The following is a 16,611-nucleotide window of genomic DNA, read 5'->3' as shown; positions in this document are numbered from 1 at the left end:
TAAGGTGTTTTTTGGCTAAAGTTCAGCCACTAGCTTCAGGCACAGCTATATCAAGTAGCACTAACAATCATGGCAGGAAGCACTCCGCTTTTCCACTTGGCTTCCCTCTTTGTTGATTCCATTCATTTGCACACTTTTCTGTCATAGTACTAAGATAGTAGCAAGCTCCAGGTTTATATCTTTTCGTCAGAAACACTTGTAGGAAAAAACCCCTATATTTTCCCAAGAATAAATGTTTTACTATTAGATCTCACTGTGTACAGCTTGAGCTAGGTACCAGCCCTTGTAGCACTCGCTTGGTCCCTAGAGAGTGCATAATCCACTAAGCTAGTCTTGAGTCTTGTGTCCTCTTCTGGATCAGGGGTAGAACCAACAACTTCAAAACCCCATGAGCTGAGAATGGGGAACAAGGCCATTGGCTCCATAAGGAAAACAAGGAAGCAGTCACCAGTAGAAGTGGGAGTGTTTGCTGGGCAGGTAAAAAGACTAGAGAACTACTACAGAGTAGAATTGACTAATGACATTAATGACTCCCACAGTTTAAAATAATGATAACAATACTAAGAACAAACACTTATTTTGTAAGTGTTTTTTATTATACTCACCCATACAAACTCATTCTATTCCCAGCATTCTGAGAATTTATCCAGCTTGATTTACCCAAATCAGAAGGCAAAACTGGCTGTATGTTTTGAAATTAGTGAGTATGAGATTCCCAGAGAGCAGGGTTTTGTAGGACTAATGCCCTTCCCTCAGCCCCCAAGTCCACACTGAGGGCCCCAGTGCTTAGGTACTCACACAAACATTCCTTCCTTAGTGCTGACCTGATCCAGCAGGTCCATTAAGTGAAGCCCATTTCAAGTGCAGATGGTCCCAAGTAGCTTAACAACTGCCTGGTGGCCAGGCTAAGTGATTTTGGATGGCCTTAGACTTCTGATCACATCCATGCAGCCAGGAAGGAAATGAAACCTTGTTTATCATCTTGATAAACAGTCCTGTTCAGTGCCTCCAGATGCTTTATGTAACTTGGTAGAGTCAAATACTATTAAATTGTCATCACTGTCAAAAAGAGAATAAGTTTTTCTACCTGAGTCATAGTTAATGACTTCTACAATGTGTAACACAAATCACAGTTTCTGTTTGCCTTCTTTCCCCTAAATGTGTGTTTTCTGATCTCTGTGGCTGTGGAGGAGAGGCACTATCTCATGATATAAAGAAATATATACTTTCGTGATTACCTCTCAGCTAAACCAGTAAAACACCCAGAGGACAAGGGCCAGATTCTTGGCTTGGATGATGTATTTGCACAGAGGAGGAAGCTGAGCAGCTGTATCTCATTCCAGTTCTTCATGGAAGGCATCGATTTGAAAGACTATACTTCCTGGGTAAAAGCCTTGGAATGGTTCCACCCTAGTTATTGTTAAACATATTTACAGAACCTATTTAAACACACTTGAGGGGGTAATACACCTCTTTTATTCTCATAATCTTAAAGAATAATATATTAGTCAGATTAGGCTGTATTAAGCTGCGATAACAAACCAGCCCCAACTCTCATTGGCTTAAAACAATGAAGGTTTATTTCTTGATCAAGCAACATGCCCACTGTGGTTCATCAGAGGGGTTGTGTTTGGAGGAGTTACCCAGGAACTAGAACTGCTGGAGCAGCCAATAACCAAAATAGGGGTGGACACACTATGGTCCATAGGCCAAATCTGGCTCGTCATTTGTTTTTTATAGCTCATGAGCTAAGAATGATCTTTACGTTTTTCAAAGGCTGGGGAAAAATCAAAAGGAGAATATTTGTGACACCTAAAAATTACATGAAATTCAAGTTTCAGTTTCCATACATAGTATTTTATTGGCACACACTCACACTTTTGTTTATGTATTGTTTGTGGTTGCTTTCACATTCCAACAGCAGAGTTTGGTAGTTGCCACAGAGATCAGATGACCAACAAAACCAAAAATATTTTCTACCTGGACCTTTATAGAAAAAGTTTGCTGATCCCTGATCTAAAATACTTCTGGTTACCACACCAGAAGGAAGAGATCCCTGGAGAATCTTCCATAAGGAAGTAAAAGCTTGGTATGTAAGTCACACATCACTTCCTTTAACACAGAAATAGTCGTATGGACCCACCTCCCACAGGAGAACTAGGAACTACCATAAGCCCAGAGGAAGAGAGCCAGAGATAGTCATTGAGAAGCCCTAATGGCCACAACAGCTAAAATTAATAATAGCAAGACTCTTGATAGCAAACACTTGCCTTGTTCTTACACTTAAGGCACTGTTCCAAGTGCACTGCAAGTGTTTACTCATTGATCCTCACAGCAACCTAATCATGAAAGTATTATTTTCCCCACTTTACAAATGAGGAAGCTAAGAATAGAAAGCTTAAATGTTTTTCCTGAGATAATACAGCTCACAAAGGGTGCAGGCAGCATTTAAATCCAGTCAATTAAATATGGCTCCAAAATCCAGTCTCAGATGCTATGCTCTTAACCACACATGGATCCTCTAGGACTTAGAAAAGTCCCAGCCATTGATATCATAGAGACCACTGCCTTACAAAACCCTTAATTATAGAATTCAATAGACACAAGCAAAATGCTAATTTTAGTGTTTGTATAACAGATTTCCATAACACTTGATAACTCACTTAGGAGTTTGAGAGTAATTAGACCATAGACGGAAGTAAAAGCTAATATCTGTGGATTTTCATGTGGTTCTCCTGTGGGTACCAAAGTAAGGACTTAGAATTTAAGATCACTTTAAGACTCAGCAAGAGGACCCACCAGGGATCATCAGAACCTAAAGTGAAAATGTTTCTTTCTGGGGATAGTATTTCACAGTCATTTCTCCCTAGATTATCTCAAATTGTATCTTGATCTTCTTGTCTTTGCTTCTAAGCCAACTCAGGAATGTTGTTCCATAACATGTGTTTTTGTTTAGCTGGAGGAAAAATGTCATAAAACAGTTATGGTTTAGAGGTGATGGATTTCGAGTCATCACATTGCCTGATGTCCATTCACGTTTCAATAATGGAGATGGTGTATCATCACCACCCATGTTCCTTTTAACATCCATTACACTTACCCATGCAGGATAATAGAACAATCTCATTTTAAGAGAATTTTTTAAAGTTTATAATTATTATTGGGCTTCCTTTTCAGAGCGTATTACTGCTTGTATGCCATTAAATAAATATGAGGAAGAAACAATAAAAATGAATAAAGACATAAGAGTAGCTGAGGCAGGGATGCAAAGGAGAAAGCACGTTCGACCACCCATCTTTGCACAAACAGTTCAGACATTTGAAAGGGGGTCTTGGAGCTTGAAAAGTAAATGCCTCCATTTTCCAGCCTTTCAGAATTCTGTCCTTCCATCAAAATTCATGTCAGATGTAACTGTCTCCAGTATTGTCTTTGAAACTGGATTTCATTTTTTAGGTTAACAATAAGAAGAATGTCAGCTCTTATTTATAGCAGACCTACTGTGTGCTGCCCAGTGTATTAATTACTGTAGATACACAATCTCTAATCCTCACAACATTCCTTAAGTTTGGCATCTTACTTACAAGGGACCAGGGCTTAGAGGTTACATCTTGCTCCAAGTCACCCAGCTAGTAGCTCAAATGATGTTGATTATTTCAAATAACATTTATATATTAATATAATCAACGTTTCATGTCAGTATTTCAGGTAATTTTAAAGAAATTAATATACATAGAGGTGTGGCTTCTGTAAAACAGGGTTGCCTGTTTCTTTTCAAGAAACTGTTTGCATATTGCTCTCAGCCTTGAAGGCTAGCAATAGAAAAGGAAAACCTGATAAACTCTCACCCAGCTGGATGAGTGATGTCGGTGTAAGGATAGAGTTGGGAGAAATCCTAGCAGGATTTAGATTGAGAATGTTGCACCTCAGAGGGGAAGAGTAGACACGGCTATCTTTCTAAGCCTTATTCCAACTCTTTCCCTAATCACCATAATAGAATTTGATTAATTTATTTGAGATCATAACCCAGGGAAGCTGAAGGGCACTGCTACTGTGATTTAGTTACCAGAAACTTACATCAACATCCAGGGTGAATGTCCCACCCAGCCTTTCAGTGGCTTTCCATACTGGGCAATAAGCTGTTTCAATGATTGCATTAATTTGCAATGGATTGACAGCAGATCCAGATCAGGCAAACAAATTTGGGGGCAAAAAATACACAGGAGGAGATGTTACATTTTCAGCCTTATTTTAACACAAATTCTCCCAGATCTGAGAATAGCACAGTGCCAGTCTGATACCCAAACCATTACTTGGGTTCCCCTCCCTAATGCCATCCAAGGCATCCTGCCTGGAAACAAGTAAAAGTTCTGTAGTATATAAAGATCAGTAAAGATTCAAGAATGTTCTTCTTGTAACCTCATTGGTATATCTTTGAGTAAAATATATTTCCATGTTGTTAGAGCAGTTATTAAAAATGATTTCTACAGTAGGAGTTCAAACATATCCAATGTTTGAGCCATTTCCTTCTTTAAAAACTATAAAGGGGAAATCTAGGGGATGCTTGTTGAGTTTACTGTAGTATACAGTACCTTTAGCAATCTTATCTCAAGGGACTGGTGAGGTCTAAATGTTGTTCCCCCACTACTGGCCTGGGGTAAGAGTAAGGAGATGGGTGTGGGGAATGGTCCATGTTGGTCAAAAGAGGGAAAAAATTTCGAAGAGTCCAATATGTTTCCACAAGTAATTCTGATCTAGTCAAAGATAACAATCCCAATAGTATTACTAACAGCAGAATATAGTTTGGTGCCTACTTTGAGCCAAGTATTATTATAATCAGTTTGTACTTATTTATTTCTCATACCCATTTAGTCCTCAAAACAACCCTAATAAGTTAATTCTATTATTATCCACATTTTACGGAGGAGAACCTTGAGACATAGAATGGAGAAAAACAGGAAGCTGATTTAGGACTTGCACTTTGGGGCCCTGATTCTACAATATTTTATTTTATTCATTATACTATACTGCCTAGAACATGGTTGTCTGCCCCAGTAGTTGTTTCTTTTTCCTATATTTGTCTATCCTGAATATACCCCAGAACCCTAGGACAGAGGAGATGGTAATTTGTTTAATCTCAAACATAAAAAAATCAAGCGGCCATTTTGCCCTCCTTGACCAAGACATGCTTAAAGGTCCATCAGTGTCTCTCTTGTCAATGATTTACAAAGACACTTGGAGTTTCCTTCCAGTCCAGTGGGTCAATAAAGGATTTTTAACACAGTCCTAAATATGCATTTCTGACATCCACTACAATAGATTCCAAGAGAGCTATTTATAAGGCCTTGATCAAGAAGTCCTACAAAAGTGAATCTCAAAAAACCTGTGCTTTTTCTTACACTTAACAGCTTTTAAAGAAAGGAACCATTTGCAATAAAGTGAAAAGGCAAGGATCCGTATTATCATGTCAATCTTAACATTCCTTAATCACATTTTATTCATGTCCTCTAAAAGTTGGCTTCGACGATAAGCAGATATATCCTGGCTTAACTATTAATGAGGACTGAAGTTTCCTTATGGTTACTCTAAATTGCTATTTCATTTTCCAGTCATTTCACTTAGAATGAAAAGCTTTTCCTTTGTACAGTTTGGCTCTCCCCCAAACCAGAGTTCCAAGTTGATTTTTCTGAAAGGGGTTTTAGAAGGTCACTTCCTTGCAAAAGCTACATTTATCATTCAAGTTTATTTTCCGAAAAGATCACATAATGGATACTCAGGAAAAGTTTCCCAAAGAGGATTAATTTATAATCAGTCTTTCTTCTCTTCTTTTTCTTCTCTGAGTTTCTCCTTTCTTCCTCTTTCATTCTCCCATCTCACTCCTTCCCTTCCTTCTTCCCTCCTCTGCTTCTTCCCTTTATTCCTTCTATCCCTCATTCAGTCATTTAATGACTCAGTAATTTAGCGAATGTGTGAATGTCAACTATTACGCCAGGCGCTAGGGATAAAGAAGTAAAACAAGACGTGGTCCCTGCCATCACAAGAGTGTCCAGCCCAACAAGATGGACAGGTAGTAAACCAATCATTCCAATTAGGAGGCGCACTATAAAAGAAAAGTCTGGCTTACTTAAGTGAGCATACAGTCAGGGGCAAAAACTAGTCTTTGGGGAAGAGGTTCATTCAACAAATATCTATAGGCCAGACATGGGCCCAGTAACAGAGTAATGAAACAGAAAACTTGCTGTTCTTGTACAGATAAGAAAAGTGAAATATTCTTTAAAAATGCCAAAATATAATGCATTGTGAATATTATTATGGGATAATTATGTGAGATTGTAGGATCATATAGCAGAGAAATCTAACTTACCATCTGATTCAAGGAGACCACCTAAAGAAGAGTTGAATAATGAATACAAGGACCCCACCTCCCCCCAAAATACAGAGTTTAGGCTTAAGTTAAAAAAAAAGAAACAAAAAGATAATTCTCTTCCATTTCAACTTTACAATCTCACCCAGCATCTTCTTTCCCAGAAAACTTGGTGTTGTGATAATTTCCAATTGCTTGGCTATGCTTGGTCATGGACATGAAAACATCAATACCAAAATATACTACTGGATGTCAAATTCCCTGGCAGATGAAAAGGATTAGACCTTAGCAATCTCCCACAAGTGCCCATTTTTAAATGGTTGACCCAGTTTATAGGTCAGAGCAATCAGGTAGGTTGGTATAAGCCGTTTCTATTAGATGTCCATTTTGGGGGCAAACTATTTTAGGATGCCAACCTTCAAGTTCTTAGCCATCTGCCTGCCAGTCATTCCTAATCTCATCATCCCTTTCCATCAAGACATGTAATTGTCATCTTTGGGACCTCTTTTTTAAAAGAAATATTATCCTTAGCAGTTCATCTTCTTGTGTTTCCCCACTTGTACAGGGCAAGACAGTGATGCATTGAATTGGGAAGGAGGGGTCATTGCTGGGAGCATATTGGGCTTGGCATTTTTTTTAACTTTTCCAGCTCAGAGAGTGTTGCTGCTGCCAGAAATAATCTTGAAATGCTGTCTTTTTTTTTGGTGGGGGGGTTTGTAGAAACTTTCTCTTCCTGTTAAAAATCGGTTTTGATAATGTACTCAGAGCGCTGACAAATCCAAAAGAAAGAGCAGACAGGGGAAGTGGAGAGCTGCCCCAGGGAGCTTCCCTGCGGGGAGCTCTCCCATTGCCACCTGGGGAACACGGGCAAGGGGAGCAGGAAGCAATGCCACTGTTTTAAAAATTTGCATGGAGGAAGAACTGGGAAATTGATGTCCATCTAACACATGTAACTTTTTCAGATTGTCCTGCATTAGTCATATAATTACTGTATTTACCTTCTAATCTGGAAGAACAATGCGACCCCTTACAATGCTAGATTTAGGGTAGAAGGCTAGTTTCTTATATTTCACCTTAGGTGTGTTTTCTGTAGACAAAGTGGTGATACAAGCAACAACCTGGAAAGTCTGAATAGTACAGACAAATTCCACACTGGCTTATGTTTGTGACACATTCTCTGCCATTAGCTAGTAGGTTACTTCACCTGTCTTTGCTGGATCTACAGATGCTGAGTGAAATCCAGAAAACAAGCGAGTTTCCAGAAATCCATAAGCAAGAAAGGAAAGCTCAATTTTCTGAGCACTTAAATGACTTTGCTTTGAGAGGCCATAGATCATCTTGAAATCATTTTGACTTGGATTGAGACAAAATTTAGAATGGACTGGCATTGGCACCAAAGACTGAAAGACACTTACATGACAAATATCATTATGATTCTGCAATAACCTTGGCAGTTAGTATTTTTTTGTTTTTGTTTTTGTTTTTTTTTTTGTGGTACGCGGACCTCTCACTGCTGCGGCCTCCCCTGTTGCGCAGCACAGGCTCCGGACGCGCGGGCTCAGTGGCCATGGCTCACGGGCCCAGCCGCTCCGCGGCATGTGGGATCCCCCCGGACCAGGGCACGAACCTGTGTTCCCTGCATCGGCAGGCGGACTCTCAACCACTGCGCCACCAGGGAAGCCCGGCAATTAGTTTTGAAAGGACAGTTCACTGGGTAATTCTTAAAATGCAGATAAAACATATTTAAAAGAACAATTTTGTAGTTCCCAGAAAGGGTTATGACAAACCTAACTCTTTCCTTTCATGGGGGCCAAAGCTGGGGAAATTTTGATTTCCAGTCTCCTTTTTGAAGCAGCCAGCTGATGAGGCCAATAGGTAAATAAGACTATAGTCATTTCCAGAGGGTCTTGAAAAGTTTTATCCCTGTGGTTATTATAGAAGTCCAGAATTGTATTTCTTTTCACGGAATTTGATCAGCCTCTCACTATGTCCTGGGTGGACCAAAGTAAATGTGGGCTTCTGATATAGCCAAGAAATTAAAAAAACACATAGAAATTGGAGAGGGGGAGTATATCTTACCAGCTTGCTATACACTACCGTAGCAAAGACATCTAAGCTTCTCAAAAAACTGTAAGTTCCATGTTAAATGATCGTGCAATAATCCATGACAGATTTGTAATTCATTTTTCATCTGGTTCAGTCATCCATCTATCCAATAAATACGTGTCATTTGATATTAGCTTTAGAGCTGATCATCAGCAAAGTACAGTTGTTTTCACTTTTTCCTTAGCAGAGGAACTCCTTTGAAGGATTATACTGAATGTTAAAATAAACATTTAAATAAAACATTGAAGTACTGTACTGAATATTAAAAATAAAGTATCTAGAGTTGCTTTCTCCTTTCCTCCAGTGATATAACTGAGCCCCCTCAGATAATCTATGAAGCCCCACTAGGCATAACTTGAAGCCTTCTGATCAAAGGACTGCAGATGTGAGCCTTTTCCTATCAAAGATCTAATTTTCTTTTTGTCATTACAAGTCAGTGGACTAGGCTTTCGTAGTTAGAATAGATGGAAAGGTTAAATTTCTCTGATTGACTAGGGGTTGGTCAGTCACAAGTGTAAACCTTGGGAATCAGGAGATTTGGGTATGACAGGGCCATTCAGACTTTCTAAATGGCAAGGTCCTGTGGTCCTCTGAGACCTGGTTCTGGGCTCCGCATTGGTGTACCTGAGCAGCAGGTGTAATTGGAGCCATAGTTCAACTTGTCAAGACCAGATGAGCTTGTTATTTAGAGCAACACCTCTGGCTTCCAGTGTGCAAATCCATCATCCGTGAGCCTGAGGAGGAGGTGGTCTGGGGTCACTGACTTTATTTACAAGGTTTTAATGAAAATGGAGCACTTGTCAATTCCTAGTCCCTTTTCAGAGAAATGGCAGTATGGGTGCCAGGGTGGGACTGGGGAAAGAACATATATCTGGGGTCAGAGGATCTGAATTCTGGTCCGGATGCTGCCAGGTACTTGCTAAGTAAAAGGTGAGCAAGTGTTTAAGCTGCTCTCGATCTCAGTTGCCTCCTCTGTAAAAGGTAATCATAAGCTCGTTGGGCTTTCGAGAGCATATAGTAAATTGAATGTTTATACAGTATCTACCATGATGTCAGTTACATAGTAAAGAGTCAATAACTGGTTAGCTCCTATAATACTATTATTATCACCATTAGTTTTATGGCTAGGTCGTTAGGCTGCTTTAAGTCTGCATCCTCACTAAAAAATACAGATAACAATCGTCCTGTTTCTATCTTTGAACAATTTTGCAATTTAAATGAAATATGTACTAAAAGTACTTTTGAAATTCTAATAATGATATGATGTTTAATGGAAGACAATACAAATACCTGTCCTTGAGGAAATTACATTCCAGTGAGGAACACACAATAAGTACAATAAATAAATAAATTATATGCTGTATTTGAAAGTTACAGGTACCCTGGTGGTGGGGTGTGGGACGGGGGATGGTGCAGTGAGATCATGCACACTGGCTAAGGGAATTATGACTTCAATAAGGTGGTCAAATGTGCCTCCAATAAAATAACATTTGGGAAAAGATATGGAAGATGTGAGAATGAGCCAGAGATCCACTAGAAGACTGTCCTAGGTGGTACCTAGTTCGGTGGAGACTGTTCTTCAGAGCAACCCTCAAAAGGGATCACGCCTGCCATGTCCAGACAATAGCCTGCAAGGAGACCAGTGCCCCAAGATAGGATGGTGTTGTGTTTAAATTCTTCCCTCCCTCCTGTCTTCCCTCCCTCTGCTCCTTTTTTTTTTTTTTTTTTTTTTTGCGGTACGTGGGCCTCTCCCTGTTGTGGCCTCTCCCGTTGCGGAGCACAGGCTCCGGACGCGCAGGCTCAGCGGCCATGGCTCACGGGCCCAGCCGCTCTGCGGCATGTGGGATCTTCCTAGACGGGGGCACGAACCCATGTCTCCTGCATCGGCAGGCGGACTCTCAACCACTGCACCACCAGGGAAGCCCTCTGCTCCTTTTTTACAATGTTTCCTAAGTGCTCACCATGTACAGGCTGGATACACATCCCTTATAGTAATTTGTAGACAGTGGTTGCTTCATAAGTGCTTGAGGAATTACTGCCAACTGAATCCTAAATGCCAAGGATCCTAAATGTTATGGGTCCATTCTTGTCAAATGAAAAACATCCTTCCTGAATGCCAAACTTGATGTTAGGAAAGTTAATTCCTGGTTTCTGATAACTTGGAGGATCTTTTGTGTCCCTGGAGAACTGGCTTAGCTGGTGTCCTGCAGGCTGGAAAGATCCAACTGAATCTCAGTGACATTTGACACACCCAGTAGAGCACCTGTTAAGAACCTAGCAGACAGTGGCATACCCTAAGTTGCCACTACATTCTGACGAATGCATGGCTGACCTGTAACGATTAAGTGAAGCCATATGCCTTGGTCTGTAATTTGAGATTCCATCTAAAGCACATGATGATGTTCTCCAGAGATTCTTTCTATCACTTTTGGGTGAGATCTGGACTGGGGAAATGACTGCACAACTAGATTTTCTATTCATCCCGCTTGAGAGGAGCAGGTGCTGGGAAGGAGAGCTCATTTCTGGGCAGTTTTCTTGCCACTGCAGGTCCTGTATCCCTGTAGTGTCTGTCGCTTATCATTAGTAGGAGTACAGAGAATTCTAAATGCAAAGATAACACAGGGGTGAGCTCCCCAAATATAATGCATTCAAATCTGGTAGCATCTTTATTTTGTGTTAGCTCCAGGCATTCACTACTCCACTGCCTCTCCGTATATACAGCCAGGAAGTGTTGCCTCTTGAGGGCTCTTCATTGGTGCTCTTTGTTGCATTTAAAGAGTACTGCTGTGATGCTTGTCTTCTCCAAGATGAGACATCCCTTGTACATAATCTTGTATGCATGTATATATACATGTTATGGGAGAGACTCCCACAGTAACTGTACCTCATAGAAACTCTTCCTTTTATTTCTCTCACTTTCCCCAACCCCTTCGCACATACCCTCACATGCCTGAATGCCCACTGAATTATTTCTAATCAGTGTCCTAATTCTTTCTCTCTTGCCAGAAGGAGGGACATGTGAAGTGATCGCTGCACACAGATGTTGTAATAAGAACCGCATTGAGGAGCGATCACAAACAGTCAAGTGTTCCTGTCTACCTGGGAAAGTGGCTGGAACGACAAGAAACCGACCTTCCTGTGTCGATGGTAAGTACCTGGCTTTACCCCTCTCTCTTAGGAGTTCATCTGCGTCGTTACTGTACATAATATATATGTTTTCTTTCATCTAAATATGGTTCAGGATAATGAAGAAGGTGCATCCAAAGTGCTGCAAAGTTAGAAAAATGCCAGCCCTCTGCATAGAGTTTGAATTCTTGTTTCTCTGGCTTTGGCATTTTCAAATAGCTGTTGGTTGACCATTGTGTAGAGAAGATAAGGTAAAGGAATCTTTTCAAGTCTATAATTTTGAGGGTCCAACTCATCTGGGAATTGATTTTGGATCGAGGTTATGTATGATTATGACAATGATGATAATGGTAGGAAAAAAATAATACCTAACATTCATTCAACACATATTTAATGAGCATTTACTATATGCCAGGCACTGCTCTAGGGGTTCACATACATTCATGAACAGATAGAAGTGCCCTGAGAGTTCACCATGTACCAAACCCTGTCCTAAACATTTCTCGTGCGTTATTTTATTTACTCATCCCAACACCCCCATCTTTGTTATCTATTACTATGTAACAATTTATGCCCTCCCCCCCAAAGTTAGCAGCTTTAAACGGCAAACATTATCTCACTGTTTCCATGGATCAGGAATTTAGCTTAGCTGGATGGTTCTGGCTTAGGGTCCCTTCCGTGGTTGCTGTCAAGATCTGAAGGCTTGACTGTTGCTGGAGGGTGGTTTTAAGATAGCCCATTCACAGAACTGTTGGCAGCTGGCCTCTGTTTCCTGCCACATGGACCTCTCTAAAGGGGCTGGGTGTCCTCACAACATGGCAGCAGCTTCCTCCAGAGTGAGTGTCCCAAGAGAATAATGTAGAAGCCACAGTGACCTTTTCTTTTATGATAGAGGCTCAGAAGTTATCCTTCATTGTTTTCACAGTATTATATTGGTTATATAAGTCAACCCTATCTGTTCAGCATGGGAGTGGATGAAAAGGGCTTGAAAACCTGGAGACGGGGACCCCTGGGGCAGATACACTTTCCCTCCCATTTTAAACATGAAGGAAACTGAGGCTTAGAAGGGTTTATCACTATTCCATTGGTCCCATGATTGATAAGCTGTAGCTGTACTAATTCTTGAGCCAAAAGTAACTGACTCTAATACCAAGTCTTCACCACCATCTTTAAACAATTTTATATGCCTGTCAAACAGAGAGTCCAAAGTTCAAAGGTATCACAGATATCTTTCCCCATCTTTATCTTTCATAATTTTAGAGCCAGATGTGAGCTGATCTTCAAATTCTTCATAAGAAAATCAGGGCTCAGAGAAGTGACTCACTTGTTCAGGTCACAAAGCAGGAATTAGAACCTAAATCTCTTGACTTAGGGTCCATGATCCTACCTCTAGATACAGAGGGGTAAGGACACCTTCTAGATTGACTCATGTTATGTATTTTCATTATGAATTATGAGGTGGTTAGAAAGGAAACACACACAAGCTAGACCAAGAAAGGAGAAATTATTTTTTTTTTAAGAAAATAGAGGAATCCTGGGAAACCCAGTTACAGGCAATTCAGCCAAACTTCATAGGATTCATAAACTATTTAGGCAGCTGCCATTCTTGTTTTCTTTGTTTTTGTTCTTTCTTTCCCCCATTCTCCTCTCTGTAGACGGGTTCCCTCTTCAAGGATTTTAACTTTTGCTCTCCCACAACTTAGGGATTTGTGTGAAGCTTTTATTTCTGTGGTCCCAACTCTGATCTCACTCAGCATCATGGTATAGCCCAAGTATACTTGACTCACTTCCTGTGTCTTAAATGCCTTCCCCAAAAAGACTGAATGTGATTGACCCAGCTTGGGTCATCTGTCGATCTTTGCCCAATCAGCCACACCCAGAGGGACAAGCACATAGGGCACTCTGTACCATGGGAAGGTCAAGCTGTTTTTAAAATGATGTGAAAAATCCAGGTTTAAGAATACACTGTGATCAGTGGTTCTCAATCAGGCCAATTCTCAGGGGCCATTTGGTGTAGACATTAGTGTCTGCAACTAGAGGGGCGCTCCTGGTGTCAGATGTGTAGAAGCCAGGGAAGCTGCTAACCGTCCTGCAATGCACAGGACATCTCCCACAGCAGAGTATTACCCCACCCCCAGTGTCAGTGGAGCTGAGGTTGAGAAACTTGCACCATGATAATTTACTTATTCTAGATCACAGTCAGCACAGTAAGGCACCTCCGCTGCAGGGAAGGCAGGCAGCTAGTCTAGGAAAGCCATTGCATCCTCTTACAGGAAGCAACTCTTGGCCCTAGAAGCCAATAAACATTATAAAACCATGATGATTTCTCCTAGTCTCTGCCAAAGAAAGCATTGAGCCTGTTAACTATAAATCTCCATTTTGTTTCCAGTTCATTTCTATCACTTATGATCTAGAAATAGAATTGCCTTCAGGATTTGGGTGGAAGACACAAAGGCAATGCATTGTCTGTGCCGGCAGAGGGGAAAATGGTATTTGGCTGTAAGTTTCTGTGAGAGGTTAAGCCACCTAGTGCTTACATTTTGTGTCTCAGAACAAGTTTGTTTGACTTTGGAAACTCTGAGCCCTTTGGTGTGGTAGGTTGAGGCTATTAGTGTCTGTCTTGTGAGCAAAAGTCAATGAAGTATAGAGTATTCTATAGTCTTATGCTGATTGTTTATAATTTCCGTAGCATTCTACTCCTCCAGAATCTTGGAATCAGTTGGCACATGTGGGAAAAGTCTATGTGTTACTTGGATCAAAACTCTTTTTATGACCTAGATCTCTACATGCAAATTAAATATGAAGTGGGTATATAAATGAACAATTCCAGTGTAGTTATTAAGACCACGAACTGTGAAATTAGGCAGACATGAGTGGAATCCCAGCTGTACCAGTTACTAATAGAATGACCTTGGGCAAGTCACATTTGCTTCCTAACCTGTTTCCTCATCTGTAAAATGGGAATGATAATTGCTTCTGCTTCATGGAGTTGTACTGAGACCTAAGGAAATCATGTGTATAATGTGCTTTGCGTAATGTCTGGTTCTCCTCAAGTGCTCACTAAATGATGGTATCAATTCCTATCTTACTAATAATTGTGGATAATGCTTAGAAACAGACATTGTTTTATGAAGTTTTGTTTCATACGAATTCAATACAGTGGCATTTTAGCCACTATCTTTTGTGGGAACTGCTTCAAACTATTTACCCTGGATATCATTAATGATGGTAAGTCTTCTTCAGGAATGTATGTTCATTATAGGAATTTTGAAGAATACAGAAGTACATTCATACATTAAAGTCACCCATAATATTACTGCTCAGAGATTATCGTCACTTTGTAAGAAAATAAGTATATGTTCTTTGATGTTTAACCCATCATTAAAGAAAAACTCACAAAGTACGTATTTTATTGAACTAAAGTGTTATAGTGCTATCTGATCAACAACTTGTTCCCTTTAATATGAACATTTTCCAGCTTAATACATACTCTTAAAGAACATTATTGTTAATAACTACATAGGATTTCAGGGGGTGGATACACAACCATTTATCGAACTATTGCCTCCACTTTGGCACATTTATGAGACGTCATGCATTTCCCTTTCTCGTTTTAAGAATGGATAGAAACCAGTTTCTATCTGTGACAGCAGTTGACAATCCATATATCACGTTTGTCCTAAACATATTCTGTTCTACATAGTGCATTTCCCATGGTAAGTGTTCTAGTTGCTGTTATTTGCTTTTCTCTGAAATGGCAGGTCAGTTGCCTTTTTATAGTGTTTCCAAAAACAGAGGCACAGCTTGATTTTTTAAAAAGCTTATATTGGATTGTTTTAAGATTCACAATCTGAGGCCAGGTTGTTTTAAATGGAACATAAATTTTGCAGTATCACCTTAGCAACTTATTCAAAAGTATGATACATGATATTTGGAAAGGTTTTTAAAGAGTGGACTTCTAGTTTAAAAGTGATACTCTGTCGCCTAATAACTGAAAATACCAAGAAAACATACCCAGCAACTTAAATATTGGCATAGTCATTTGCAAATAATTTAGAAAGCATTATACTGTTGGATGTGCGCGTAGCACTACTCTGAGGGAATATAGGTTGTTACACTAGAATTCACATGATGTTGTGTTTTGTTAATTTCTATAACCCAAAATAGATGGGAGACACCTTACTCAATATCTTTGGTTGAGACCAACTAAAAATATAATGTACAGTCTTTTCGTAATCTCCAATTACTTTCCAGGGACTAAATTTAAAATAAAATACTCATACACAAGAAGACGATGACTCAAACATAATTATTTATTTAAGGGAAGAATTTTTCCAAGCAGATGATGTAAGACAAATGAAAATGAATTTCTAGGGGGCTTGTGAAATTATATTTTATTATTCTAATTGATCTATAGTGGCATAAAAAGAGTATCAATCTCAAAGCTTTAAAAATAATTGAATATAAACAGTAATAATAATGGTAACAATAATAAAAATAATGGCTAACATTTTCTTGAAGGCTTACCATGTACCACTTTTCCAAGTCCTTCAAGTTTGTATATTCATTTAATTCTAACCCCAACCTCATAAGGTGTAGCCTTCTATTATTTCCATTTTACTCGCCAGGAAACTGAGACACAGAGATTGGCTGTAAGATTGCTCGAAATCTGATAGCCAGTAGTGGCAGAGCCAAAAGATCCGCCTGGGCTGTCTGACTCCAAGGCGCCCATTTCTCAAACATAGGCAAACAAGGATCTAACATAAACACAAGTTATATTCTAAAGGCTTTCTTGCCAGATGCCAAAATATCTGGGTGAGAAGAGAAAGAAAGTGTGGCCATGTGGATACTTGCAGAAGCATTCAGTACTTTGGGCAATACCTGCCCCTTCCCTTTCTGTGTCTTAGAGAGGGTTGCTTGATTTCCCTTCCTAAGGTCATTGTCATTGAGCAATTAGAAACATTTTTGTAAATAATGGTTTCAGTTTTGGAGAAAGATTGAAGTGTCATTGTTTAAGA

General features: G+C 39.8%; 1 protein-coding gene across 1 annotated transcript in view; it reads left to right on the top strand.

Annotated features, from left to right (window-relative positions):
* Nucleotides 1-16,611, top strand: part of TAFA1 (TAFA chemokine like family member 1) — a 497,464-nt gene that overhangs the window by 382,803 nt on the left and 98,050 nt on the right. The window contains exon 4 of the mRNA XM_082638970.1: nt 11,474-11,614. Coding sequence (XP_082495096.1) covers nt 11,474-11,614 — 141 coding nt within the window. The remainder of the gene's footprint in view (nt 1-11,473; nt 11,615-16,611) is intronic.

This window comes from Mesoplodon mirus (genome assembly GCF_964341445.2).
Source record: "Mesoplodon mirus genome assembly, chromosome: 12".
In the NCBI taxonomy this organism is placed as follows: domain Eukaryota; kingdom Metazoa; phylum Chordata; class Mammalia; order Artiodactyla; family Ziphiidae; genus Mesoplodon; species Mesoplodon mirus.
The sequence above is the reverse complement of the archived record's forward strand: the minus strand, read 5'-3'. Positions and strand labels throughout refer to the sequence as shown.